Here is a 27,738-nt window from a genome sequence, read left to right as displayed (position 1 = left end):
TTCGAGTCCCGTCTTCTCCGAGTAGCGGGTGGAGATGAGCTTATCTACAATTACATGACGTTTAATTATGGGGTTTCGTTTCTAATTGTACGCAGCGGCGTTGAGTAGTACCCAGAGCTGTGCACTGCTTCTCACGAAACGCCTGGGCATGCTGAAGCCCGGTGCCTGGCTCTAGCCCTTCCCATTAAGACCCATGGAGACCCCAGACCCAGCTCGGATTATGGGCGCTCCCCCAGCTGCTCATAAAGCCCCGAGGCCTCCTGACAATCTGGGCTGGGGCATGAAAGGGGGATGAGATGTCCCAGCTGCTGCAAGGAGCTGAAACCTGAGCCGGCTTGGATATAAATAGTAGCTTTGTGGGATGGGGGCTGCGGGATGGGGGGGGTTTCCATCCAAAGATCAGCTGGGGAGAGGCACATCTATGCCCTGCCTGGGGGGGATGGGGATGGGGATGGGGATGAGGATGAGGATTCTCAGTGACTTTCAGGTCTCTTTACAGGTCAGCATCTTGCTCTGTGCTTCCCGTGGTGATCCTCCTTACAAACACAGCTATAACTCACATCAGGTGCCAAAAACATCTTTATTAGCAAAGTGTACACTAAAACTCCAGAGAAAGAGATGCTCACAGTTTTACTACTCTCAAAGGGAGCTCAATATGTTACTTGAGCAGGCGGCCTAGGACGGTCACAGCATCTAACCGAATGGCAAGGCAGCAGTGCTAAGTGGGCTTCTCCTATGGGATGCTGCGGGATTCTGCCAGGAAAAGGGCTGAGGAGGAGGAAGCATCTATCAAACCTTTATCAAAAGAGAGAAGCTGGGAGAAAGGACTGGACTTGAAGTGACTAGGACTTTGCAGCTTTTCGGGATTGTGCTTTTGTGTTTTGTGCTTTATGTCCAGGTCGATGACCAGTCAGGTTCATATAGGGATTTGTGGGATGTGTGTTGGGGTTTGCAAGGTGCAGTTGGCCTTGCTGGAGAAGTCAGTGCCCTAGGACTCGTGCTGAAGCGTGCTGAAGTGGAAGGGGTTGTTGGCCCTTAGTGTCTCGGTGGCCATCAGGTAGGACAGGGAGAGCATCTGTCCTTGTCCTGGGCTTCCCACCTGCAGCTCTCCCCAGTACTGCACTGTGGAGCTCTCCTCCTCCTCCAGTGAATACTCTTTCATAGTGCCCACGGACTCTACTGGGCAAGGCCCAGTACCAACACAATGGTCCCTGCTCCAAAGAGCTGACAGCAAAATGGCCTTGCAGCTGGAAGCTGTGCAATTGCTCCCCTCTGGATGCTGTGGCTCACTGGGCTTGTGCTGTTCTCGAGAGGAAGCCTCGGCAAGGAAGAGGTGATGGGTGCTGTTTGGCCTAGCCAGCCTGTTGGTGGCCATAAGAAAGAACTGCTCTGGGTTCACTAGAATGTGCAAATTAAATCTACTCTATGGGAACCGCTGGAAAATGTTGATCTTGGAAACCAGCCACGCTATGCTTCCTTTCATGGTGGCAGAAGACAGTTACAAATTAGACCCCTGAGCCAATGGCATTGTCCACTGTCTTACCCCTGCAGTCAAAATCAACATCAACTGACCGAGCTCACAGTTGAGGTTCCTCTTGACTTGCTTTGCAGCCCCCATGTCTCTAACTTCCAGGAAGAACTGGGTCGGAGAGGTGTCTCTGAATGTCCTGGTGCTCGGAAGATGCCTCCAAGTGCTCAGGGAGGGAAGGGAAACGTGAGCCCCGCAAGAGTCCCTGGGTGTTTGGTGCCCTTTGGTGGGGAGGCTCTGGGTTCAGGAGAGGTGGGGAGTGATGCTCCTGCTCAGAATAGACCGTCATGGTTTCATCAGATGCCACAGTGAGGTGCAGCCCACTCGACAAGGAGTCCCTGGATTTCAAGTGGAACTTTTCTACCTCCGTGTAGCTTGGGCTCTGATAGGAAAAGAGGAACCACAGGTGGGTTATGACAAAAGCAAAACAAAGTAGGCAAGCACTCTTCTCACCCCATCGGTCCCCCACATGTTATTTTTTTGCTTGGAAAGCCTCAGAGCAGAGGAATCCATCCCTCTCCTTACTGACTGGGTAACCTGTGCCCACAAATCAGTGATGCACTGGGCAGAAGCATCTCCAGGCAGACCTCCTGCTTTGAGACCACTGGGATCTGCCTGGACCCAAAGGAACTTAGCTGTGCTTTACACACAAGGAGGCTGGAGAGGACCACTGGCCCTCAGCTGGAGGCAAAAGGAAGCCCAGAAGGTGCTAAGCCATGAGGAATGTCCTTACCTGCCCTGGGGCCATCTGCTGCTCATCCTCCAGAGGTGCACAGGGGGTGAGCGGCTCCAGGCTCCGTGGGACGATGCCATACATGGCCAGGTTGTGAGAGGATGGTGAAATGGGGCTGTATGCGGGTGGCACTTGGGACAGCTGGCGCTGCAGGAGCTGGAGGATTATATTAATGTCTGATGACATCCTGGACTCCAGCCTGGGGACAGAGCAGCTTGGTGTTAGCACAGTGCATCCTGCAAGAGCCAGACCCTGGGTAGGAAGAGGTGTTGACTTGGCTGCCTGGGGATGATGCTGGTTTGCCTGGTGCTGCCTCTCTCCTGCCACACTCGGCCTTTCCCTGCCTCATTTTTTGCATTGTCAAACCGAGATCCAGAGCAGGGAACTGAGTAAAGTTAAAACTACTCTGGAGGTGGGGAAAATACAATAGTTAGTTTTAACCCGGACCAGTTCTTCAGGCCAGCTGTCTGTGCTGACAGATGGGAGCAAGATGGGCTGGTGCCAGCCTTTCTGAACTCTGTAATAGAAGAAAATGTAAAAATGAATAAGTGTCTTCCTTCTGCCTTGTCCTAACCTTGGGGGAAATGAGCAGCTCTGGCAGAAGTGGGCTTGGCTCTCATTGAAGGTAATAGCCCTGGCAGCACTGAGTAGGTGGGAGATCTGGGGCTGGCAGCTTGGTGAGACACCAAAATACACACATGGGTACGATAGTGAAATGAGTTTAACATCTGCAGCACCGTGGATGGGAGTATTTGTGTAGGTGCTGCCTGGGGCCTTTAAACCTGTGTCTCTGGTGCAGGCTTTTCCTTTTTATTCAAAAAGAACAGCAGATGCCAGGGCTGGTAGGACAGCAGAGATGAGATGGACGACTGCAGTGAGACGTGCAGTTTGAGAAGTTGCTGCAGAACCTGATGCAGCCACCCCTGCAGAGCAGAAGGTGATGACCCAGAGCCCCCCCTGGGTTCTCCTCAACCCTCCACCCCAGGGACCTGCCTACCTGCTGAGCTGGGCCTGCAGGAGCTCCAGCCTGGACTCGATCTGCCCTGGTCTGTAGTCGCTGTGCAGGGGGATGTCCCGTGAGCTGTGCACCAAGGAGACATGCTGCAGAGGCTCTGGGTGATGGTTTGGCCTTTGATCCTCCCAGAAAGTGAACATACTGGGGATGTCCATGGGGGTGGCTGGAAGAAGAGGAGACCCCTCAGCACCTTGTAGCCCCCATGCTGTTGATGCTCCAAGGTCCATCACCCAATATGCTCATGGAAAGCCACCACCCTGACATCCACGAGAGAGTCCATCACCCTAGCACCCAAAGTGCTCATGGGCAGTGCATCACACTGGTACCCAACACACCTACGAGTCCTCTGGGGCAAATCCAAAGAGGTCCCCAGGAATGAGGCGAAACCCCCAGGACATTGGAGGCACAGAGCAAACACTGTTGTGGACAAAAGGCAGCAAAGACCATTGGCTAGGAGCATGATTCCCTTCAAATCTGTGAGTTGTTTAGCTCTTCCCAAGCTGAGGCCACCATGCCCAAGCATCCCTCAGCCCCATCCTCCCAACTGCAGATGTTAGTACCTGCATAGGACTGGCTGCTCTCTGCTGCCTGCTTGCTGCCCTCTGTGCCACTGGCGCTGGCGGTGACGAGGCTGAGTTCTGGCAGGGCAAAGTCATCCTTTTTGGACAGGGGGAAGGGCTCAGCTTTTGTGGGGCTGCCAGGCTTGGCCTCATCATCACTGGTCTGGGAACAGGGGGTGGTGCTGCTGCCCACGTCATCCCACTGGTCCTTACTCAGCGGATCCTGCGGGTTGGTGAGCTCTGAGTAGGTGTGATACTGCTCTGCATCAGAGGTGCCCGTGTCTGGGTCTGTGGGGCAGCACAACAGGTTAATTGGGGAACAGAACACATGATAAAATCAATCCACATTCCCTAAAAGGTACTGGAGCATCCCAAGGACAGAGGCTCTGCTTTGGGGTGCCTGTCAGAGCAGTGATCGAATGCTAATCCCGCTCCCTAACTCTGCTGATGCTTTGGTTTGCAGAGCTGGCACGGTGCTGGGAATGGTGTGGGATGGTGAGGAGGTGGGGCAAGCGGGAGAGGACTCACCGGGCTTGTTGGGCTGACAAAGGGAGTGCTTGCGTCGGCGCACACGCCGGTAGGTGCAGTCATACTCCTCACTGAGCGGTGTGCGGGGAACACTATCTGCCTGAGGGACAAAGGAGCTGGTCAGCAAGGCAAGGATGCCCATGGGAATCTATAAACTCATGGACTGGGCTGGGAAATGTGGCTGTCAATCAATTCATCACCAAATGGAGTGAGGAGCACATGTTGGCATCTTCACTTCAGCTCTCCCACTTGCCAAATGTAAAGCACTGACTGCATCCACCCCTGGGACAATGCTGGCAACACTCACATCTCGCAGGTTGAAGGTGATCTCTAAGTTGCTCCAGAAGTTGTCAGAGAAGGCCGGGTACATGTCCAAGACCTCCAGCAGATCCTCCCGTTGTATCTTGTGCAAGTCGCAGTAGGTCAAGGCCCTCACATCAGCATTCGACTTCCCTGGACGGGCATAGAGGCTGATGGGCTCCCCAAAGATGTCGTTCTTGCCTGCACAAAGGGACAGCTTGTTAGGGATAGGAGGGGGCCCATACCAACTCCACTGGACCAGGAGCCTTTACATGGGGGCTCATGGGCAATTGGATGCCCATAAACCCTGATGGTGGTGTGGGGGATTTTACCATGAAAGCAATTGCTGATGGGGAGACTGAGCAGAGCAATGGGTAATCAGTGGTCACTGGGGACTGCTGAGCCATGCCCTACTATCTTCAGTCCTTTGGGATCTTTCCCCAACATTTAAAGAGAATCCTCCATCCCATGTCCACTGCTATGGTGTCCAGTGAGATGATCAAGAACAAACAACCTTAATTTCTCCAGGACTTGAAGAAGTCCATCCCCCTTCACCTGCCTCCCTCCGTCCACTGTTCACCACCCTTTGTCTAGCACTCTGTGTCCATTTCCCACTGCCCTTCATCCATCACCCTTCACCCCTTGCCCTCCCAGAAGGAAGGACTTTTCCACCTAAGATGGCAACCACAATGTCCTCCTTGAGGATCTCAATGGAGCCCCGGGAGATGAAGTAGAGGGTAGTGAGGACATCCCCGTAGTGCACCAGGGTGTCTCCAGGTGGTGCATGGGTCGTCTTGAACTTCATGGCCAGGGCACGCAGGCAGCCTTTGCTGGCTCCTCGGAAAGCCTTGCAGTTCTGCAGCAGTGTGCGGTTGAGGTGGAGGCAGATGTCTGCCTGCAGGCAGTCAGGGAAGCCCTTCAGCACCTGTGGAGAGCAAGGGAGGGATGTGGTCACATCACTGTCCCCAGGATGCCACAGTTCTGGCTACCTCGAGGCACAGGCAGCATGGGTGGCATGTGGGACAGCGTGTTGCAGCCAAATAGGGAGCCCAAAGCCCAAGAAGCTGAATCCAAAAGCTGATCTTCCCATGGTGGATTCCTGCTTGCCTGTACCTGGCTTGTCACCACATGTGACCAGGGATGACAGCACTCCTGAGCAATAAATAATAATGATAACCAGATCAGTCTATTTATACCCACTGGTGGCATATCCCCTTTCATCTTTCCACCCACTAATCTCAGCTGAATGAGAGTGCAAATCGGTAACGAGGTGCTGTCCTAATTAAACAACACCTGCCTGAATGCCAAGAAGCAGCACAGGCCAGTTGTGCGCAGCAACAGCTAAATATACCCAAGGCAAACACCTCTCCTTGAACAAATGCTGAACCTGAAGGTGAGATCAAGGTAAAATTCACATCATGGGACAGCCTGGCAGGGGCTGGTGAGTACAGCTTGCTCTCAGTTCCATCACAATTGCATACACTGGCAGTGCTGCACAGCCCCCTTCATTTCCCTGCTGGGAACTTGGGGGCGAATGCATCGATTGGGATGTGGCATGATTGATCAGGCTGTGTTGTGTCTTAGCAGCATCCAGCAGGAACTGGTGTGAGCGGCTGCACGTCCAAGCTGCAGGCTTAGCTCAGCACAGGGGATTTGTGACCTGGGTTTGCACTGAGCCAGAACCTGTGCTTGGCAGAGTGCCGTGGCTTTGCTTCTGGTTTTTGCCACTGGTGTCCAGCCCAGGGGTGTCTCCTCTATGGACATAGGGTGGCCCCAAGCTCTTCCAGCAGAAATATCCCCAGTGCTGCCCAGTTTATTGAGGCAGCAGGGGCTGAATTCACACAAATCTTGTGCTCACCCCTCTCTCCACCAAGGCAGCACATTTGTGCCTGGGACACCAAGGCCATGAGCTCAGCCCTGTTTCCCCATTGCCATTCTGGGCTCCAAACCCCTTGGTGGTGCCCCATCTCTGTCCAACCCTCCCCACTAGGCTCAGAGCCACTGTGCCTCTCCAGTGCTGCTCCCCCATTGATCCCCTCTTTGCTAACGAACAGCTGCCTCTCCAGGCTCTAATTAAAATGGATCGAGGTTTATTTAAATGCCCTCCTTTCCCTGATGCTGAGAGCGGGATGCACTTTGCTTAGCAACCGGCAGCGTGGAGAGGAGCTGGATCGATCCCGGCTCCGTGGCTCTGCGGCACCAGCAGACACTGTCCCGAAAGTGCTTGGAACTGACAGGGCTCTGAGCTCCTCGCTGGCACCAACACTGCTCTGCAGCCAAGAAATACTCTCATGGTCCCAAGAAACAGCTGGAGGGATGGAGAGATTGGGGGGAGAGGGAGAAAAGGAGAAAATAGGGGAGAACAGGCTGATAGACTCTCTTCAACCTCCCATATTTCGTCCTCTCCATCCTGGTCAAAAGGGCGGACACATTTGGGTGGACTCAAAGGTGGACTCTGTAACTTTAGCACAAGGTTCTGCACAAATGTGGGGCCTCCTTGCATGACACTCACCGCGTTCATGTCGATGCCGTTGGTGTAGGACCAGGCATGCTGGAAATACTCCTCCAGGCGCTGGCGCAGCGGGTTTGGGATCTGATGGAAGCGGATGAACTCCTTCACCCGCAGCATCTGTGTGTGGTAGCGTGCCGTGCCCGAGTAGAGGCGCTGGATGATGGCAGACACGTTGCCAAAGATGCTGGCATACATCAGAGCTACAACAAGAAAAAAGGATTCAGAGGGATGTGGGGAGATGCATTTCCAGCCACCGCGGACCTACAAACAGCAAGTTTGGAACCAGCAAGTTTCCAAAACCTGTATTTCTATCTATCTCCTCATCTATTTGTCTGTGCAGAAGAGGCACAGATGGAGGGAGATCTACTCCTAAATCCCCACGTGTGACAGCCTGGTGTCCCACAGCTGCCCCTCCAACCTCCAGAGCCGGGCACTCACAGCCGATAAGCATGACACAGATGGAGAAGATCTTCTCCGAGTTGGTGTTGGGTGAGACGTTGCCAAAACCCACACTGGTGAGGCTGCTGAAGGTGAAGTAGAGGGCAGTGACGTATTTATCCTTAATGGATGGCCCGGAGGAGAGGTCGCTGTCATTGTAGCGCTTGCCGATCTGGTCACCCAGGTTGTCCAGCCAGCCTATCTTGTGCTCCATGTAGGGCCGCTCCACGTTGCCGATGGCGTACCAGATACATGCCAGCCAGTGGGCAATGAGGGCAAAGGTGCACATGAGCAGGAAGAGCACAGCTGCTCCATATTCAGAATAGCGGTCCAGCTTGCGGGCCACACGGACCAGGCGTAACAGCCGGGCAGTCTTCAGGAGACCAATGAGGGTGGTGGTCTGCAGGGAGAGGAGAGAAACCTCAGGGACCAGTTTGGGATAAAAAGCACTTCTAGAACATGCATCACCTTGTCCCAGGGGTGACACCTGAAATAGGCCAGATGTATCATGTCACATAGTGAGCAGTTTCCCTCCGCTGACTGTAAAGGAAATGGGCCCTGGGACTACAGGTGAACAAATGGGAGGAGGCAAAGCCAATCCCATGTTTCCTGACAAGTCCTCACCTTGCATTGCTCCAAAAAGTTTCACCCCATCCCACAGGCTCTGAGATGAGGTGGAACCTCCAAATACCACAGTAACAACAGGCCCATTCCATTGCCTACATTTTGAGTCTGGCTGGAAACATAACACAAAATCCATCCTTGCTGACAGTGTAGGTCAGTCCCTACAATGAGCTCCCATCCTTCTGTGTTGGGTCAGCCCCAGGCTGTCTCCTCTATAAGGGGAGTGAGTCCAGTTGGGCACTATCTATCTTAACACACATAGTAAGATCCATATGGCTATCTGAGCCTTTGGAAACAAGAATCCAGATCCTACCTGCTTAATAAAAAACTATAATAACTTTCTTGCCCACTCCTATGACCAACCATCCCTCCTTTCGTAGGTAGTCATCAACTGCTTGCATTAACCCACGCATATTCCCCTCTCTCTCCCCCATAAATCCCTCTCCCCATCCCTTCTTGAGTCCTCTCCTGACCTCATCAGAGCCGGAGCGGAAGATGAGCAGGTCAAAGGGAATGGCGGCCACCATGTCGATGAGGAACCAGCCCTTGAAGTAGTGGATGGCGATCTTGGCGGGGTGGCTCACCACCTCCTCATTGATGTTGACGTAGGTGGTGCGGAAGTTGATGACAATGTCCACGATGAACATGATGTCCACGATGAGGTCGATGATGTTGAGTGGGTCACAGGAGTAGCTGCAGTTCCAGTGCTTCTCCTCCACCTGCTCCTCATTGAGCAGGAAGGCGGCTGAGTAGGGGGTGAAGACGGCCGTGTAGATGACCAGCAGAAGGATGAGCCAATCCCACACGGCCTTAAAGGGACTGTAGTGCAGGATGGTCCATCGGTGGATGCGTGGTGCCTGGAGCTTGTACTCGGGGAGGACATCAGCCCCCAAAGAAAGCACCTGCCAGGAGATGGGAATGAGAAGGATGTGGAGAGCAGAGCTTGGACAAGGCTAGGAGACACACGAGGGGCTCCCATGTGCCAGTGGGGCAGCATAGAGCATACAATGAGTTTTCTACAACCACTTCAGTTGCCCTCATCTGTTTCTATCCAGGAGGCCGCAGCACAGGTGAGTCCCCACATGTTCCAGCTCCCCCTATCCAGGACCACCTCTCCCAGCCACTGTGGGAACACAAGGCAAGGTGCTGAGAACTGTGAGGGCTGGGGCTTTCTGCTTTGGATGCTGAGAGATGGTGGCATAAAGAGGATTATTTGGAACCAGGTCCTCCCTGCCACTCCATGCCCCTGGGTGTTCCCATGGTGCCAGCCACCTGTGTCACCAATGGAGGTGGATGGAAAGGCATCTCTACATGGAGCCCCAAGAAAAATGGGTGTGAGGAGGAAGAAGGACCTATGCATGTCTCACAACCCACCAGGAGCCCCATGTGCCCTGAGGCCATGATGATGAGCACTGCCACAACTATGGCAACACCTCCAGAAGAAGGGCTTGACTTCTCCTGCACCAACACCTAGCTCCTTCAAGTCTTCAAGGACTACCCATCACTGGAACCCAATGAATCATCCCACCATGAGCAGCCTCTCTATCCCACAACCCCTGGGAAGAAACCCCACTCCTACCTTCCTGCGGCTTGCCCGTCGCCCCAGGTGGCAGCTGACTCTCCGTGAAGCCCTGCTGTCCCCCATGGGGGTCCCCAGCCCCATGCGCCCAAGCAGCGACCGGCACGGCTGGCGCAGGACCGGGGCCGCGGCATCACCTGCGTAGGCACGCACGCGCTCAGCCGGGCGGGTGGGAGGCATGCGGCTGCAAAGGGCATTTGGGAGCCCAGCGTGGATTAATCAAACCCAATCAATGCCCCCGTGGGGATGAGAGCGCCAATGGGGCTGCGGTAGCTGCCGACGTCGCTGGCGGACGGAGAGGGAGGGATAGGAAAAAGTGACTGAAATGCAATCGTTGTGGCAGGGAATTAATCGCCGCGTGGGGCTGGGAAGCTGTTCTGGCAGGGACAAAGTGATGCTGCTAAATGCATGGCCCCCAAACGGAGGCGTATCCTGTGGATGTGAGATGGGGCTTCTATACCTTGTGTCTGGGAATTGCAGCAGTGCTCCCACCCTTGGAGCTGAATCTGCCATCCTGCCTGTCTGGGGGCAAGTCTCAAGTGTGAGCATCTGGAATATTTGTGCTCACTGTGCTTGGTGTGCATCCTGCTGCTGGCACCCTGATCCTGAAGCTGGAGCAGGAGTGGGTCAAGCCTCACTGTTTTCCAAGCAAGAATCAGTAAAAAAACCAAAAACAACTACAACCACAAATATTTGAGGCAGATAAGAGAAAAGAAACAACCCCTAAAAGAGCATCTAAGGCAACCCAGAGGTAGGGAGTGCTTGCAGCATTGTCCCAGCAGGCTGCAGGTGATGCCTCTCGGTGCTTTGGGGACTCAGTGGGTGGCAGCACCAGGTGTCCCCCATTGGGACTCAGACAGCTGCCTCTTCCCTTGTCCCTGTTCCCCTGCACTTATTGCAGCTGCAGGCTCATGGTGTGGGGTGCTGGGTGAGCAAGGTGGCCACGAGAGGGAGGAGAAGGAAGAGGGAGAAGAGAGTGTGGGCTGTGAGTAATGGAGGAGGGGGCCCCGATCACCGTGGCTGACCCAGCTCACTGCTGCTACTCGGTGGGGCTCAGGGCACAACTGCCAAGCCCTCTTCCTCTTCTCTTTGCCCCATGATGGGAATGGGAAGGGGAACACAGTGCTGAAGGAGTACATGCCAGCCCTTCCTCCCCCTTGCTGTGCCCAGATCAGCCACTGTCTGCCTCTCCTTGCCGCCAGCCAGTATTTTTAGACGCCGCGTCTTGCTGCTGTCTCTGCCTCGCTGTGAATTATTTAGTGGCCAGGAAGATGGAGCTGTGGCTTTGTGGGAGGCACAGGGGACACTGGGGTGAGGATGGGCAGGAGGAACCCCCCCACTTGGGGCCATGAGGAGATGCAGTGGGGAAGAGAGATCCATCCCATCCCACCCCATCCCATCCCATCCCATCCCATCCCATCCCATCCCATCCCATCCCATCCCATTCTATCCAATCCTATCCCATCTCCCGTTTGAAGATGGGTGAAGGGACGATTGACCTTTCTGGGTGCTGCATGGCTGCACCACAGGACCTTGTGCCCGCCTGCAGCCACAACCCGTCAGCTCTGATCCCGTCACCCTGCTGCCAGCTAATGACCCTGCATCGAGCAGCAGCCGGTGCTGCCGTGCCAGTATCATCCCAGCACTGCCTGGTGTGTGGGTGTCCCCCAGGGTGGGGACATGGAGGCCACTTGCTGTCCTGCTGTGAGATTTTGTACTGATCCTTGAGATCAAAAGGTTTGGGGCTGAAGGGGTCAAACTGGGAGGGAGCAAGCCTAAAAATTGTCCCATGCTATTTGGGGAGAGCCTGTCCATGCACGGAGGGTAGAATGGTTTGCTGCAGCCGAGATGCAGAGCTCCTGGGATGAAAGTCCTGCAGAGCACCTGGCTCTGATGGAGGTAGATGCCAAACCTAGAGGTTTTTCTGGGCTCAGATGGCTGCATTTTCATTAAATTTGCCCTCAGCTGCACCTAGCAATGACAGGAGGTGCTCCTAAATATACCTTGTATATCATGGCTCTCCCGTGCCTCAGTTTCTCCACTGGTAGGAGCTCCCAACCAGAACTGTGGGATGCAGTAACACCTTGCACATACACTGTTATGCCCCTTTCGTTGCTCACATCCTGGCCTGGCATCTCCCTTGGACTTTAAATCCTCAAGCTGCATCAAAGTCATTATTTTAAACAGCAGTTTAAAAAACATTTCCTTTCCTATGCTTAGAAGGAGGGGAAGTGGCTGTGGGCAATGTCCTTTCTCTGCTCCCAGGTCATGGGCACCGTGGTAGGTGATAATCAGGGTTGGTCCTCACTGCTTTGCCAGGGTCACCAGGAAGCTTAGTCCCCATGGGGCAGAGCAGTGCCGCCTGAATCCCCCTGCAGTGACAGCTCAGTGCCACACGTGTTGGTGACAGTGCAGAGCCACGTGTGTCCAGTTGGGTGACAGTACAGTGCCACCTGCTGTCTCCCAGGGGATCGGGTGGCCCTTGGCTTGGCCACTTGCTCTCCCAGGTTGGGATCCCCACTGTGGGACCCTGGGGGCACCTAAGCTATGTGTATGTATCCCCTTTATAGCTACTATCACCCCACCAGCAGTTCATAACCATGTCCCCCCATCCACAAATTACCCATTAATACCGATTTGGGAAAAAAATATTACAACCATTTGGAGGAAGGGGCAAAAATTAAACACTGGGATGGTGGCATTTCCTAACCACCCTCTCCTCTAAAACCTTCATGAGTGGCTGTAATTTCATCCTGCTGGCAGTACCAGCACTGCTGCCTTGGTGGCATCTCACCACCACGTACCTGTGTGACCTTCTCGGTGACGTTCTGTGTGCGCTCTGTCACTTTGTGGGGTGCAATGATCTCAATCTCTGTGGTGGAGCCTGAGCGGTGCTTCTCCAGGTTGAACTCCACAAAGTTGAGTGTGAACTGGGGGATCTGGCTGATGGTGCGGTACTTCATGAGGTCCGAGTCTGAGGTGGAGTTTGGAGGGTTGGGTTTCACGTGGGAAGCCTCTGAAATAGGATGGAGAGGTGTGTTGAGGAGGGAGGAGAGAGCAGGAGATGACCTGCAGAGCCCTATCCCTATTTCTGCACCTAATTTATGGTGCAGGACGATCATAAGGTTCAATCAGATGGTACCAGCCAGGCCATAATTCTTCAGGGTGGTTTCTGATATAGGATGTCCAACCCAAGACACCCAAGAGGGGGCTGCTTTCAGACACATCACCCATTTTCTCACCATTAAACCTCCTTCAAGGGGCTCAGAGCAGATGCCCAAATACAGAGGCACCTGATGAGCTTTGCTACCTCTGAAGAATGTGGTGGGTTAGGAAGTGGTCCCAGTGTGACCCACCAGGGAAGGATGAGCAAAAACAGTTGAAGTGGGAGGTGGGTCTTCTCGTGCATACTCAAGCATGACCAGCACAGTTCATGAGCTGTGCCTGGGTTCTTGGCCACACAATGGAACCAGGAGGTTGTTCCCACCAAGATGTGTCCCCACCAAGATATATGCACACCCTCAGGCTCCAGAAATCTTGCCCAAAGAAGAGCTGCACTGGAGCTCGGTACAAGGCTGCATTCCATCCAACTTTCCTCCCTGTATCACCACCAGCCTGTGGTCTGGCTTTTGATGATGTGTAATGGGCACATGCCCACACTTGGGTGCTCAGAAGCATCCCCAAGTACCATAACAAGCGTGTCTCACCCCCTCTATCTCCTATGGGCAGGGCTGGGTTATTTTTTCAGTTTTCTACCCCTTGTACTGACATTGACCCAAGAGATGCAATGGGCAGGAGGTGTCTGAAGACATTGGGAAGGTGCCCAATGTGCCACCCTTCTCCCTTCCACTCAGACCCTTCCCTCCCTTTACATTTTGTCCCTCCCCAAAAGTCTGTAACTTGGGTCTATTGGAGGATCGCAACCCCCCCACCCTATTTTCTCCAGCCAAACACCACACACTGATCCCTCTCCATCCCCACTTATTAAGGCTTCTCTTGATTGACCTCTACCTTATGTATATCATTACTACAAGAACAAGAGGACGGCACTGAGATGCCTTCATTTAGGATGGCCACACACGATCTCACGCAGCCTCGCAATGCACGCACAACACCACGAGTGGCTCTACCCAACAATCAGAATCTGCCTACATGGGGAAGCACATTGAGAGCACTGGATTCGAGGTGGAAAACCCCAATTTATCTCCATTTTGAAGAGGAAAAAACAGTGCAGGGTAAGAGACCTCCCCCCCAAAGATGTGCTGGTGGCCCCTGGGGCCATCGCTCCCCATCACAGTAGGACCGAAAACTCCGGGGTTTTTCCCCTACCTGAGTTTGCCCTCCTTTCCCTGAATTTTCTCTGGAACTCAGACCTCGCAGCCTCAAAGTTGTCCAAGGAGGAGACCCTGCGGAGGCTGTGGAAGCTGCCCCCGGGGCGAGACCGAATGAAACCCCACGCAGAGTATGACCCTCGAGGGCCCAACGAGGGAGGCTCTTGTTTCGGGATCGGGTGTTGTAGGGTGGGATCAGCCTCCAGGCTCGGCCTCCTCTCCTTTTCCAGGAGGGATTCGGTCTCTGACTGCACACAGTTCTCCTTGGGCGATGTCTTCAAGTCCCTCAAAATCAGGGAGTCACCACCAGGCTTTAAGACAGCCGGGAGAAAGCGTTTTATTAGAAGGAGTCCTTGCGTGCTGGGGGAAGGAGGGAGCTGGGGAGGTAAGAGGAGGGCAGGGGCTGGGACGTGCTGCGGTTCCCCAGTTCAGCTCCAGCTTGGATCAGAACCGAGGCTGCTTTGCGGCGGGGGTAACCGAGCCCTCGGGGACATGGCAGCTCCGGTGGCCCTGGGGAGGCTGCAAGGCGTAGCTGCACAGCTGGGGAGAAGCCAGAGCAAGAAGAGAAGGGGATGCCTTAGGGATGGGTTTGCTGCTCATTTCCTAAGTGATCCTAAATTCTACCTCTGGGATTTCACCTTCTGCTTTTCCCTGTCCAGAGCTCAGGTCACCACAGAGTGTGGGTGCCTGGGGTCCTGCTGCCTGTGGGAAATGATGTGCTCTGCACCAGGAAGCACCGGAGATGGAATCACAGCAAATCATAGAAGCACTCGGGTTGGAAAAGACCTTCAAGATTATCAAAGTCCAACCGCCAACCTCACCTACCAAGTCCTGTCACCAAACCATGCTCCTACTGCACCCCTTGGCCATTGCCAAACATGTTTTTTTCCATAGAATCACAGAATGGTTTGCCCAGAAATCTCAGGAGCTTACAGCCTTTAACAACTTCTGAGTGGGTGCACAGTGCCACCACCTTCCAGGGCAGAAACATGGGGAGCTGGGAGGTTTACACCCAAACCAGCATCACCCACAGGAGGGACTGGGACTTTGTGTGCATGCCCAGGGCTGACTGCAGCATTTCCCACCATCCCCAGTTGCCATAGTGAAGGTTTTACTTAGGAAGTGGTGCCCGGAGGGACCGGCTGTCCCTGATCCCACTTGGAACAGGCTCCACTGAAGCAGAGCATCTTCCATGCATGTACACCTGAAATGCAGCAGTGCAGCTTCGACACGGGGGTAGCCCAGTGAGGGTGTAGGATCAACACACCCAGAGCATCTGCCAAAGCTACAGATGCCTTCAACCCGCCATAAGCACACCAGCACCTTTCACCTTAACCAAGCTGTAATGTGGGGAAGCAGCTGGATGCAGGATACACCTGGCACAGCAACAGCCTTATACCTGGGGATGCCTCAGCAGAGCAAAAGCTTCCTGCCACAAGCCCCGTGCTTTCAGAAAACACCACACCTCTGCCCAGAGGTTCCTCAAGCACTTCTGACAACCAAGAAGACCCGGAGAAAGCAATCTCTAAAGAGACTCCATCGATATTTACCAATCTCATCATGTCAGCAATGACAGCATCACCTCCTTTTGCTGGAGGGCTGAGAAGCCAAAGCTGCACAGGCTGCTTCCATCCAGGAAGATGCTGGGAAATGTGCCATTTTGAGGATTTTCCCTGCGAGCTCTGCCAGCCGTGCTCCCTGCTCACACCACAGCATCTCCAACAGCTCCAAGGAGGGGATACGTCCCCTGATCTGCACCATCCCAACACTGTGGAGCCAGCCCTTCCTCCCAGCTCCGGCAGCGGTGCCAGCCAGCTCGGCACATCTCCTGCATCCCATGCCACCGAAGCAGTGCCACCGGGGCTGGTGCTGCCCAGTGCCGGACCCCCACCGCCGGGTACGGCCCAAGAGCCACAGCAGCAGAGGAGGAGCGGGGTGGGGAGAGTGAGGAAGAGCTGGGACCTAGCCTGAGGCTGAGATCAGACAAAGGCTGCGGTTACCTTTCCATAGTCAATGGCTACTCCATCAAACTCACTGGTGGGCAGAGAATTCCGCTGGGCTTTGAGTCGCCGGAGGGACGGGAGACTAAACTTCAACCTCCTACCTTCACCTTGTTAAAAAGAAAAACACAGACAAAACACAAGAGACACACATGTAACCTAGCTTCATGGACGGCTGAAGTGGGGCGGGTTGGGATGGTGGCAGGCGGATGGGTGGTGGAGGATTTGGGGTGGCTGTGGGAGATGCTTGCTTTTCCCACAGCGCTGAGTGCTCTGAGCCAGCAGAATGCAGGGCTGGGCTGTAGGGACCCCTGCCACCATGAGTGCACAATAGGAAAGGTGCAGAGCATCTCTAAGCTGGTTAAAGCTGCTTAGGGGATTTGGACCTGGAGGAAATCGAGCCTCTAAATCTCCTCGGTGGGACTTGGGCGAGGGGGGGGGGGAAACATCAAACTGAAACAAAGTGTTAGAAAACATTGCGCTAGTGATTTGGTGCAGGACCAAAGTGTTCCTTGGGGAGTAGAGCATCACCACACCAAACCTTGGAGCTGGGGTGGGGGCTGCAGGGAGCAGCAAAAGGAGGAGAGGAGTTGGAAGGGGGTGGAATTGGAGTGCCCAGAGAGGGACCCGATGTCCCCAACTGTGTGATGCCCTGAACAAAACCGCTCAACCTCTTCTGCGCTGGGCTGTGGAGGGGACTATGAGCAGCAGCAACGTGCTTGTGAGCTGACCAAAGCCTTCCCAGGTGAAGCCCAGCAGCAGAGCCAGGAACTGGGCTGATCCCAAGGCTTGGGCCAGCATGGCTTCACCCTACATGAACAATTCAGCAGCCTAAATGAACCATTTGGAGAGCCTCTGGCTGGCTTCCCTACGTCTCACTGCTCCATCAGCTGCAATGTTCTTGGTGGCACAGGGACGGGATGTGGGGTGCAACAAGAGCTCCAGAAAAGCATCATCTTCTGGGAAAAAGCAGCATATTGTGGAGCTGACTGTTGATGGCCTCCCCTCACTTATCTCAATACACTGCTGAGCAGTTCAGCATCAGAAAACCCATGCAAGAGAGCGCTCCGGGCTGGCACCGGCCTTTCCAAGCACAGCTCCGCGGGGATGCACAGGGAATCATTTGCTGCCATTGCTATTCAGGCACCTTCTGCAACCAAACATACACCTCAGGGTATGTTCGATGGGACGCGACTGTATCATATGTCGAGAGCATATGAAAGCTGAGGGGCTGCAAAGCAACCCCAGTGCCGGTGGTAAGGATGTCCTCAGCAGTTCATGCATGGGAGCAATGCACCAAAAAACATAAACCTCATCCCTTCACAGAGCAATGCCCACACGGGATATCCATACGCACACAACACGTCGCTCTGTAAGTCCCACGTGCTGAGGATGCACCAAACCCAAACCCGCACACAGCATCTGCACTGCACCCACTGCTGCACACGCAGACGCCTTCATGGCACCGGGCTGTGCACATGCACCAAGTGAATACAACAAAACACATCACAGCCCCAATGCAACAGTCCCCATTTAGTCCCCGGTGGCCCTTCTGTGGTGGTGCTGCTGTGCCACCCCATTTGGCTGCTTTACCCTGCCCCTCTATGTTCCCAAGCCTCCCAGCAGCAACCTGCACCCTGTACTGTGTTTGCATGGATATAGGGGTAAGATTATTTGCCTGCTTAAAACATAGATGGTCGGCACAGTGGAATGTACAGCAGGAGGGTATTTGGGTGCTACATCCCTCCTTCCCATGGTCAGCTCCAACATCTGCATCCTTTGGTACCCACATTCCCTGCAGAGTCACCACTGCTCTCTCTTTGCTTCCCCAAAACAGGGATTGGGTTTTCCACTGTCCCCAACAGTCCCACAAAGCCCCAGAGGAACCTGGGTTGGAGAGGAGCTGAGACATCCCAGCACAACCATCCTCGTGCAATGACATCCCCACAGCACAGCCCCACTCTGGGTGTCACCAAATACCCCCCAGCCATCCCATCTCCTCCACATTAGGCTCCTCTCCTATGGCAGCATCTTCTGCCCCAGCCCCAGCACCCACAGGAGGGCTCCATAACCACCCAGCATCAAACAGCAAAAGGCTGGCAGAGGCAAAGGCTTAAAACTGTGCCCAGGGTTGGATGTGGGGCATGAAAGCTTCACTTCCCTGATCCCATAGAGCTGTGGCTGTGCAGAAACGCAGCCCTCTGAGGATGTCAGCCTCCTACCCAGTGTCCCCAATGTTCATGTCCTTCTTGTCCCCATTGTCCCCATTGCCCCAGTGGCACCCACCTGCACGCCATGTCTGCGACAGGCGGTGGTGCAGGCTGCGGCCGGAGCTCTTGGCGATGAGCTGGGCCAGGTCCTCAAAGTTGAGGATGAACATGATGACGACTCCGTCTTCGTTCTTCACTGGCACCACGTCCACCAGGCATCGGAAACACGAGGCTGTCATGGAGAGAAGGAGCTCAGGTTGGGGCACAGTTGCCCATAAAGCTTCTTTTTGAATGGGTTCAACTCCCATTGGGTGCGCCCAGTGCAGGCAGCGGAGGGTGTGCAAAGCTCCATCTCCTGCTGCAGCCCCACTCCCACGGGTTGCATTCTGCCTCTTATTTTTTATATCCCAGACAGTCATTTATATTAATGTACTTTAGACTAGCAATTACAGAGTTGGTAATTAAGAATTCCAAAAGTTTCCAGGTACCTGTTCAACCTCATTAAACACTGTAATCAAGTCGCTGCTAATTGCCCTGCAATCAGCAAGCAGTTTGGGGGGCTGAGTTTGGCTGCCTCTTGTCTGTGGGCAATGGGTGGCACCATGGGGAAACTGGGGCACAGGGATGGGCACAGGGCCCTGTGAGGAGGGGGCTGCAGGAGGACCCCAGGGCACCCTCAGGGCACGGGGCTGTGCAGGATGAGCTGCAGCCAGGTGCCAGCAAGCAGCAGGGGGACCCCAAAACCCCCATAGCCCCTTCCCCAGGCAGCAATAGGAAGGTGTAGAGGGGTTCTCCCACTCTTGCAAGCTTAATTCCAATGGAAAATCCTTCAACAGCCGCTCCCCAGAATGCAATCAATACAGAGCCCTTCCTTCAGCTGCCTCCTGTTGTGTTGGCACTGACCACATCCCCATGGCCAAATCCCCCTGAAAATCCATCCCCAAAACCTTCCAGAAGCACCAGGACAGTGGGGTATCACAGAGCCCCAGCACCACCCAGTGCCAGCATCACACCCTTACCCTGCCAACAGCATTTGGGGTGATTTGAACCATTGCATCAACCCCTGCAAAAACACCCCTCTCTTTCCTCCACCCGCGGTGATTAACGGGGCTGGGGGATTAGCAGGGCCAGCAGCATGGGGATACATGGCCGTGCATGGGTCCTTGCTGAGTGTAATTTTAAAGAGCTCAGGGCCTCCCGTAATCAGGAGCAGATGGCCGGCATCGGGCAACTTCCAAATCTGCCCTGACGTCAGCAGCACACACACACACACACACACACACACAAGAAGGGGAAAGAAATGGATACGGTGCAATCCGTTTAAAGGGCCCCGCAGCTGGGATTTTTCCTCCCTTCCTTCATTTCATCGTTGTTCACCACGCGGAGGGGGAAATCCACTTAAAGGCAGGAGGTGGGGAGGAGCAGGGGGTCATTTTGGAGGGACACCATGTCTAACGAGGATGGAGAGGAGCCAGCCCTTGTCCCCTCCTTTTGTGGGTATTTGTATGGGGTCTGAAAGGTGAATGGGCACCAGAGCAGTGCCCAGGTGTCCTGTATGGTGCTACAGCAGTGGCAAGGCTTGGCAGGAGGATGCATTGCCAACCCTGGGTGCTGCAGCTCTGCTTGCAGCAGGTTGGCTGTGCGGTGCTTTCTCCTTTGCTGTGTTACAACGTAAGTGTTGTTTTTTCTTCCCCTGCAGTTGATATTGAAGCATCACCAACGTCCCAAGGATCAGAAACCTGGCAGCCATCAATTCTTTGCTTTCCCCAGCAAGGCCATCCTGATCCTGCTCCGGGCTCATATGATCTGCCCCACTGCATCCCTTCACTGCTTCCCTTTTCTCTGCTGAGCTCCTCCATTTAGCTGGGATGAGACAGACCCTGAGCCATGGCTGGCATGGGAAGGGTTAACCCCAGGCTGACATGGAACAGCTGAAAACTGGGGACATGAAGAGCAGCTGGGCCATGGCTGGGGCTGGGGTTGGGGCTGGAAGACAGCTGGAGCTTGGTGTGATCCCACAAACTGATGCTGGCACTGGGGGAATCACCCCAGCCAGGTTGGGATCCATCCTAGGAGCTCGGTGCCTGGCTGGGACCTGGGCAAGGGATGGAGGCAATGGGAGGATAGGGTGTTGGGGATGGAGAGGACAGCACAATGTGTTCCCTGAGATAGAACCAAATCCTCACAGATTTGGGGTCTTTGGGCACTGGGGATATGGGGTACCACTCATCCCACACCCCAGCCCTGTTGCAGTGCCTGGTGTGGGTGGGCTGAGCCCTTGGCCCCAAGCTGCCGTCCCTGTTCCTCGATCGCCTGTCCCCATCCATCTGCCTGTCTCTTCCCTTCAGCTGTTCGGCTAATCTGTCTCCATCCGTCTAATTTTATCTAGCTGCCAAATGATCTCCTGAAGGAGTCCTGGGGGCATTCACAACCTTTCTGTGCCTTGCCCTGCTCCATGAGTGGGATGGGAACAGGACCAAGGGCTCCTGCTGGGCTGGGACAATGAATGCTGGCCTTTGGTTCTCCTCTGGAATTTATTTTCCCTTCTCCAGCACAGGTTCTCGTGATCCTCCTTTAAAGTGTTACTTGAACTCTCAGCAGTGGCTGTGCTGGAAAACAAGGATTTACCCACTGTCTGTCAATGAGGATGCTGCTTTGGAGCACCTCAACCTCTAAGTCCTGATGGATTTCTATGGGCTCAATCCCCAAACCCCTGTGCTGGGATTGAACCTCCCTTTACCAAACATCACCCAAGCATCCAAAGCTTCAGGGTTGGAGGCTTTGTGCTTCCCAACCCCTGCTGTCTCCTGACCTTGATAAAAGCACTTAATAACATTAAAAATGTCATTGGGGGAGCCCTCCCTTACCAGCCCACTTATCCTCTGCAGCCACCAGTGGTTAATGCATTTGTCTGTATCATTGGTATTAAACTAATCAACGGGACATGGGGGTTTCCGAGAGCTGGACACAAAACAGTATTGTTATAAATATTAAAAAAGAGAGCTATTAATCTGCCCTAGGAGCTCTGAGTCCCTCCCTCCCCCGGCCAGCAGATTTAATCTGCAGGGTCTCATGGCAGAGTGGCTAAATCTATAGTGGCATTATATAACGGAGCAGAGGAGAGGGGTGGGAAGGGCGTGGAGGGGATGGGGATGGAGATGGGGAACGAGATGGAGATAGGGAAGGGGATGGGGATGGGATGGGGATGGAGATAGGGAAGGGGATGGGGATGGAGAAGGGGGTGGGGATGGGATAGGGATGAAGCCATCCCAGCACCTGGGATGTGCAGGGATAAATTAGGGTTAAATTAGCTTTAGGAAACTCAAAGAGTGGCACATCCCTGAGGGTGGTGGGGATGCTCTGGGTCCATCTCTCTGCTCATGGGACATCTGCTCCAGTGAGCTGCAGAGGTGGAATTTGTGTCCCTTCCAGCTCTGAACCCTGACTGTGCTGTCCCCAAGCAGAGCTGGAGGAGCTGTGCCAAAGAGGGACGTGGCCAGCTCTCCAGGGCAGCAGTATTTGTCATCGGGGTTGGGGATGTTTATACATCCCCATATGGAGCTGGGTTATGGTGGCTGTCCCCTTACTGAGGTCACAGCTCAGCCCTGTTGAGAGCGACCCTTAAAGAAACACAAAGCAAGCAGCCCTGGCGTGGCCAAAACCCCACACATTTTGGTAGAAGCAAATGTATAGGGCTGCAGTTTGTTGTGCTGCCCCAAGAGGGAGGTCCCCTTTGATCCATGCCACGGGGACACAACACCTATAGTGACACCCCATAGCTATGTCTGCCTGGCACCAGCCACACAGGGAGCTCACACTGTGTCCCCAGGGAAATCCTGGCAGGGACTCCACTGTCTGTTCCCAACCCCTAAACCTACAGGGACTGCCACAAATGGTGCTTGAGGGGATGAGCCCTGGGCTCTGGCCACAGTGACCATGGGGACAGGGACAGGGCTGGCAGGGCTGTTAGCAGGTGGCTGTCCCAGCAGCTGTCTTGTCCCCACGTCTCCCCTTCCATATTCATAAGCATCCACACAGATTAATAGTGCAGTGTTTGGTGCCAGATGCTGCCTCTCCGGCTGTGTCATGTCACTGTGCCCAGCACTTGTGGCCACCAGCCCTGTAAGGGGAACCCTGGGGGCTCCCACACCCCTCCCTGATCCCTCAGTGCCAGATTAACCCCAGCCATGGTGGGGACCTGACCTGGGGCAGCAATCTGTGGGGCTGATCCTGACCCCTTTGGTTTGGGCACCCCTGGGCAGCATCCTGAATGGAAATGAACTTGGGGCCAAGCTGCTGTTGCTGGTTAAAGCTTCATAGTCTGCTGCTGGGCTCTGCTCTCTTCCCACAGCTCTTTTGGGTCTGCTGTGGTGGGGAGGGTCTTGCCTTCCCCTACCAGCACTTAATGCCTCCATCCCACCTTTCATAATTAGCAGCACGTTAATGGCAGCGTGGGTGTCCTGGAGCAGAGTGGGCAGTGCTGTTGTCCCCAGGGATGCACTGGCACACCCCAAAGCAACACCCCCTATGGGAACCTATCTGTGCATGGGCACCCTGACCCCCTCCATGCACTCCATCCCCTTGTGGGCCCCCCATCCCCTCCATCCATCCCTCCCTAGCGCTGCTGGGGGAGGTGGGGGGAGCTGTGGCAGGCAGCTTTGGGGGATAACATCATCTCTGGCAATCACAAAAGCCAGGAAACAACCACACGAGCTGCAGAGCCCGGAGTACCGCAGTAATAAACAGCAGGTCGAGCCTGGAGATTGGTGCCGCCGTGCTGAAAAGGAGGACGGGCGGTTCGGAGCCTCCGCGGTCTAATTAAGCAGCAGCTCCCTGTAATGTGAAGGCCTTTTCTTTGCCGATAAGACCCATTTATAATGGGTTGAGCGGGCGCAGGCTGAGTGCTGGGGGGAGACAATTGGAAAGCATATTGCTGGTGGGGTTTTAAAAATAGCCACGAAGGGTTTTCTTCTGTGCTTTGTTGTGTGTGGGTTTTTTTTTTCTTTTTTTCTTTTTACCCCCTTTTATTTTATATTTTTCTTAATAAAAAGCAAAACAACACAGAGAGAGAGAGAAAGAAAAGAAAGCAGCTCTGAGCGTTTCCTATGGCCTTAGGGAAGAGCAGCAGAGCGGTGAGCATCCCACGTCGGAGCACTCTGAGCAGGGGAGGACGGAGCTGGATTGTGCTGCCAGTGGGGGATGGATGCAACGCGCTCCCAAATCCTTTGGGAAGCTGCCCTGAAGCCACAGGGCCAGGATCACCCCCACTTATTGGGTGCTGGTGGAAAGGGGATACTGCTTGCATCTGCTGGGGCTGCTTTCTTGCCCAGAGCTGCAGGTCCTGTCCTCATCACAGCTGCACATTGGATGCAGGGAGCAACAGGGGACAGCGTGTGCCCTCTCCCCCTCATGCCTTCCCAGCCATGCTGGGTTCCAGCCAGTCCTCTTCAGCCTGCAGCCCCACCAGGAGATAGGGGCTGGCATTTGGGCCAGGACAGCAGGATCCCTGCCCAGAGACAGGGTGTGGGCCAGCAGCCTGGACCCTGCTGTGTGTTCCCTTCCCTGTGCTTTCTCCTCCATCCCCTGTGCTCAGAGCTGACAGCAGCAAGGTGCAGCCCCTTTCCCAAGCCTACCTCCAGCAACGCAATCTGAAGTGATGCAGAAGTGCCACAGGTTGAAGAAAAGGGAAATACTTCACATTTTTTACCTCGAACGAGCAGCTGATCTCCTGAATCCCCCTTCCCTGCCAGCCTTGGCTGCTGCTGTTTGGCAACGTCAAGCACTAAATATTTATTTAACTTGCTGCAGTATTAGAACTAATCACTAGTATTTTCCATCAAAGCTTCATTTTCATCTTAGTGTAATTCCATCTGTGCACGCACAGCCACATCCTGCTCGATGCCCGTCTGTGGATGGCTCTGGGCTGGAGCTGACAATCTCACCCCATCACAGAACACAGACTGGGGGATCACATCCACAGATCCTCCATGGCATCCCATGGGATCCTCATTCATGGCACAGGGATGTTGTGAGCTCTCCCATCACTCTCAATCATCACTAAAGGCTTACAACCCCATTTCCAAATTGGCTCTTTCTCTTGCTTAAGGTCTCAGCACCCAAATCATGGCACAGATAGATCCATCCTGCTGGGAGTCACCCTGCTCCCACCCCTGGGGGGCAAAGTCCTGGGTGCAATCCCAGTGCCCTGGTGCCAGCAGAACCCCTTCCCCAAACTCAGACAACCAACAGAAGAGAACTGTGGATGCCCTATTCCTTCAGTGCCAGGTTGGGTGGGACCTTGGGCAAGCTCCTCCAGCGGGAGCTGTACCTGTGCATGGGAAGGGGCTTTATTTAAGGTCCCTTCCAACCCAAACCATTCTACACTTCATTTTCCAGCTGAGATGGGTGACCACCCACCCCATCTCCCACCTCCGCTTCACCCCACATGCACCAGCATCATCCCTTACTGTCTTTGCGGTAGTAGAGGATCTCCAGCTTGCACTCCTCGGATCCCAGCAGCGCCTGTGTCAGCTGCGCTATGGAGCTCTTGGTGGTGTCAGGGCCAGTGAGGAAGTCACAGGTGCAGGGCCGCTGCATCACCTCGACACGTGAGTAACCAAACATCTCACAGAAGCCGTCGTTGCAGTAGATGATGGCGCAGTTCTCCATCTGAGCGTTGGCGATCAGGAACTTGCGGTCTGCGGGGACAAGGGAGAGTGTGGGGCTGAGGTGGGGGGCACACAGGGGTACCTGATAAGTGGGTGGGACTTCTGGTGCCCATCTGTTGTGTGGTACCCCAGGGCTGGTGCTGGGCTCCCCAGTGGGAGGTGTGGGAGGATCATCAGCCCTCAGAGGAGGGTCCTTGTTAAAATGCCAAACTGCACAGCCTCAAATCTCCTCCCTTTGCTTGTACATAAGGACTCACTGCTGTCTAATGCATGGGAAACCCACCTCTGCCGGGCATGAAGAAGAGCAACGGAGCCCATCTCAACTCAAGAGCTCATCAGGGACCTGAGACATCTCAGGCTCTTCCCACCCTGCTCAGTTCTGACTCAAGTCAGGCAAGAGGTGAGAGGAGGCGTGAGCTCGGCTTCTGCGGGAAGCCAGGCTGAAACCTGCCACACTAATGATTCTCCAAATGTTTTATGGGATAATTGTGCCTTCGGGCTGAAGCTGAAACCCAGACCCTGCTGAGCTGCATGGCCCATGTGCTGCAGAAGTCTGGGGCTCAGGTGGAGGAAAGGGGGACACTGAGGCAGGGAGCGGCGTTTTCTCATTGCTGGGCTGGAGCCAGACTTGTGTCATGCTATGGGGTCTCACAGAGAGCCTTTTTCCTACAGGAGATCCTGATCTGAGATTCTTTTTCTTTTTCTACTTAATTATTATTATTATTAGTGTTCTTTATGATCAGGATGAGCACCAGGACAGGTTGCACTGGGATGCAGCAGAGGAGGGGCTGTGGATGCTGATATGAAGGGCTGAGCACCCCCCCAGCCTTTGGCACTCTCCTGGGCTAGAGCCGGCAGCAGCTCAGCTCAGAGGGTCCCTTTGGAGGCTGCCTCACAGCCCAGACCCCAATTAATCTCCTGGATTACCCAGGAATGGCATCTGTGCTCCAGAGCCCTGTGCTGAGAACCAGCTTTGCTCCAACATGGAGAAATGGATGCAGGATGGGGAATGGGGGCCCCCTGGCACATCAGGGCTCTCCTTAATGTCAACTTGGGGTCCCTGGAGCAGTGGGGCTACCAGCATGACAGCTCCCCTTAGTGGGGGCTCCCATCCCTGGCATTCCCCCCCTCCCCCAACACATAACAGCTATGTGTTGGTATGGGCATTTTCACTGCAAACAGTCCCGGGTTGTCCCAAATCCCAATGTGAGGGTGGGGCAGGGATGCCAAACCCCACTTTTAGGTCACAAGCATCTCCCCCTATGGGCTGTGTTTGGGTTATGATGGCGCAGGACAGGATTTATGGCACAGGGGATGTGCCCAAGGCTGGTGTGGGGATGAGCAATGAGACAACCAGCTCTTCTAGTGGGGATTTCAGCCCCAGATTTGCTTTCTGCACCGACCACATCTGTGGGTTTACCCATGCAATTGTGCATGGCTGGGAGGGGTGCACCGTGCTCTGCAGCTCCCAGCACTGTTGGACCCAGGGGAACTGCCCCCATGGGCAGGGATGGTGATGTGATGGGGGCTCAGCTGGGTGCCCCCAACACCTGTTCCACCAGCAGGGCAGCACGGGGGCGTATTTTGGAGTGGCCTGGCCGCTTCCCTGCTGGCACAGCTCATTGTGTGCCCCTGCTGCCCCGCAGCCGCCTCTCCCCGGCAGGGACTGATAGGAACCAGGCACAGTTTTTCTCGCTTCCCTTCCTCGGGGTCACGTCACTCACTGCCAGAGCAGCAGCGCAGATCCCCGCCTGCCCAGGCGGCAAACTGGGACAGCAGGGACAAAGTGCTGAGTGTCGGGGTGCTGGGGGTGTGCAACCCCAAAACCCCACTGCAGAATGGAGGGGGGCCGCGTGGGGACCCCGCTAACTTGTTCTCAGCTGCATAGGGACAAACAAGCCCCATTGGGCAGGGTGAGCGCAGCCCCCCCCCCCCCCCCCCCCCCCGACAAGCAACCCCCAGCGCTCCCCGATGCTCACGAACTCTTTGCTCTGCTTCACACGCAAACCAGCCCCCAAAAATTCATATAAAGGGATTACTCTGAGCAACAGCAAATGGCAACGTCTCACCAGGGACGGCCGCCGAGGAGCAGCGCAGAGTTGAAGGCAAACAGCAGCCATCCGGGCTGGCGCTGTACCGGGGGGAGCCCCCTCCGTACCGCCGCCAGGACCCCCCCCAACCTGCGCTCCCCGCTGTGCCCCCAATCCCGCAGACCGGGACCGCTCGTCCCCTCGCTCCGCTCTGTCTATAAATACCGCGGGGACAGTGCGTGGCTGTTGCCCCCTCCCCCCCCCCCCAATTCCACACCCCCCTTCTCCGGGGAGGTCAACAGAGGAGCCTTCATTCTCCCGGGGACACCCGTCCGAAGTTTGGGGACCGGAGGGGGGGGGGGGGGGCGAGCGGCACCGGGTTGCGGGGGGAGAGGGGGGCCGGGAGGGGGGTCCGCTACTCACTTTGCCCTTCAAATTTCGCGGATGATGGTATCCAGGTAGTGTTCTGAGGGGGCCACATGGCCCCGACGCACCGGCATCTCCCCGACGCGCTCCGATATCGGCGGAACTCCCCTCGGGGGCGGCCCGGCACCGCACGGCCCGGCACGGCACGGCCCCGCTCCGCCTCACCCCGGGGCTGGCCGAGCTCTGGAGCTCACGGCCCGGGGCTCCGCGCTCCCGGCGGCCGGAAGGGGGAACCCCTCCGCCCGCACTGCCAGCC

General features: G+C 55.1%; 1 protein-coding gene across 1 annotated transcript; it reads right to left on the bottom strand.

Annotated features, from left to right (window-relative positions):
• Window positions 1-561: 561 nt before the first annotated feature.
• On the bottom strand, window positions 562-27,738 carry KCNH6 (potassium voltage-gated channel subfamily H member 6). Its single transcript, XM_015885970.2, is given in 15 exon segments — window positions 562-1,910; window positions 2,262-2,460; window positions 3,259-3,439; window positions 3,837-4,124; window positions 4,365-4,464; window positions 4,672-4,865; window positions 5,337-5,589; window positions 7,177-7,376; window positions 7,615-8,014; window positions 8,712-9,140; window positions 12,622-12,833; window positions 18,435-18,590; window positions 24,826-25,056; window positions 27,480-27,495; window positions 27,497-27,738. Coding segments are annotated over 15 exon segments (3,207 nt in total). The 5' UTR covers window positions 27,557-27,738; the 3' UTR covers window positions 562-1,622.

The sequence above is a fragment of the Coturnix japonica genome, chromosome 27 (genome assembly GCF_001577835.2).
Source record: "Coturnix japonica isolate 7356 chromosome 27, Coturnix japonica 2.1, whole genome shotgun sequence".
In the NCBI taxonomy this organism is placed as follows: domain Eukaryota; kingdom Metazoa; phylum Chordata; class Aves; order Galliformes; family Phasianidae; genus Coturnix; species Coturnix japonica.
This window is presented reverse-complemented; position numbering and strand designations above follow the sequence as displayed.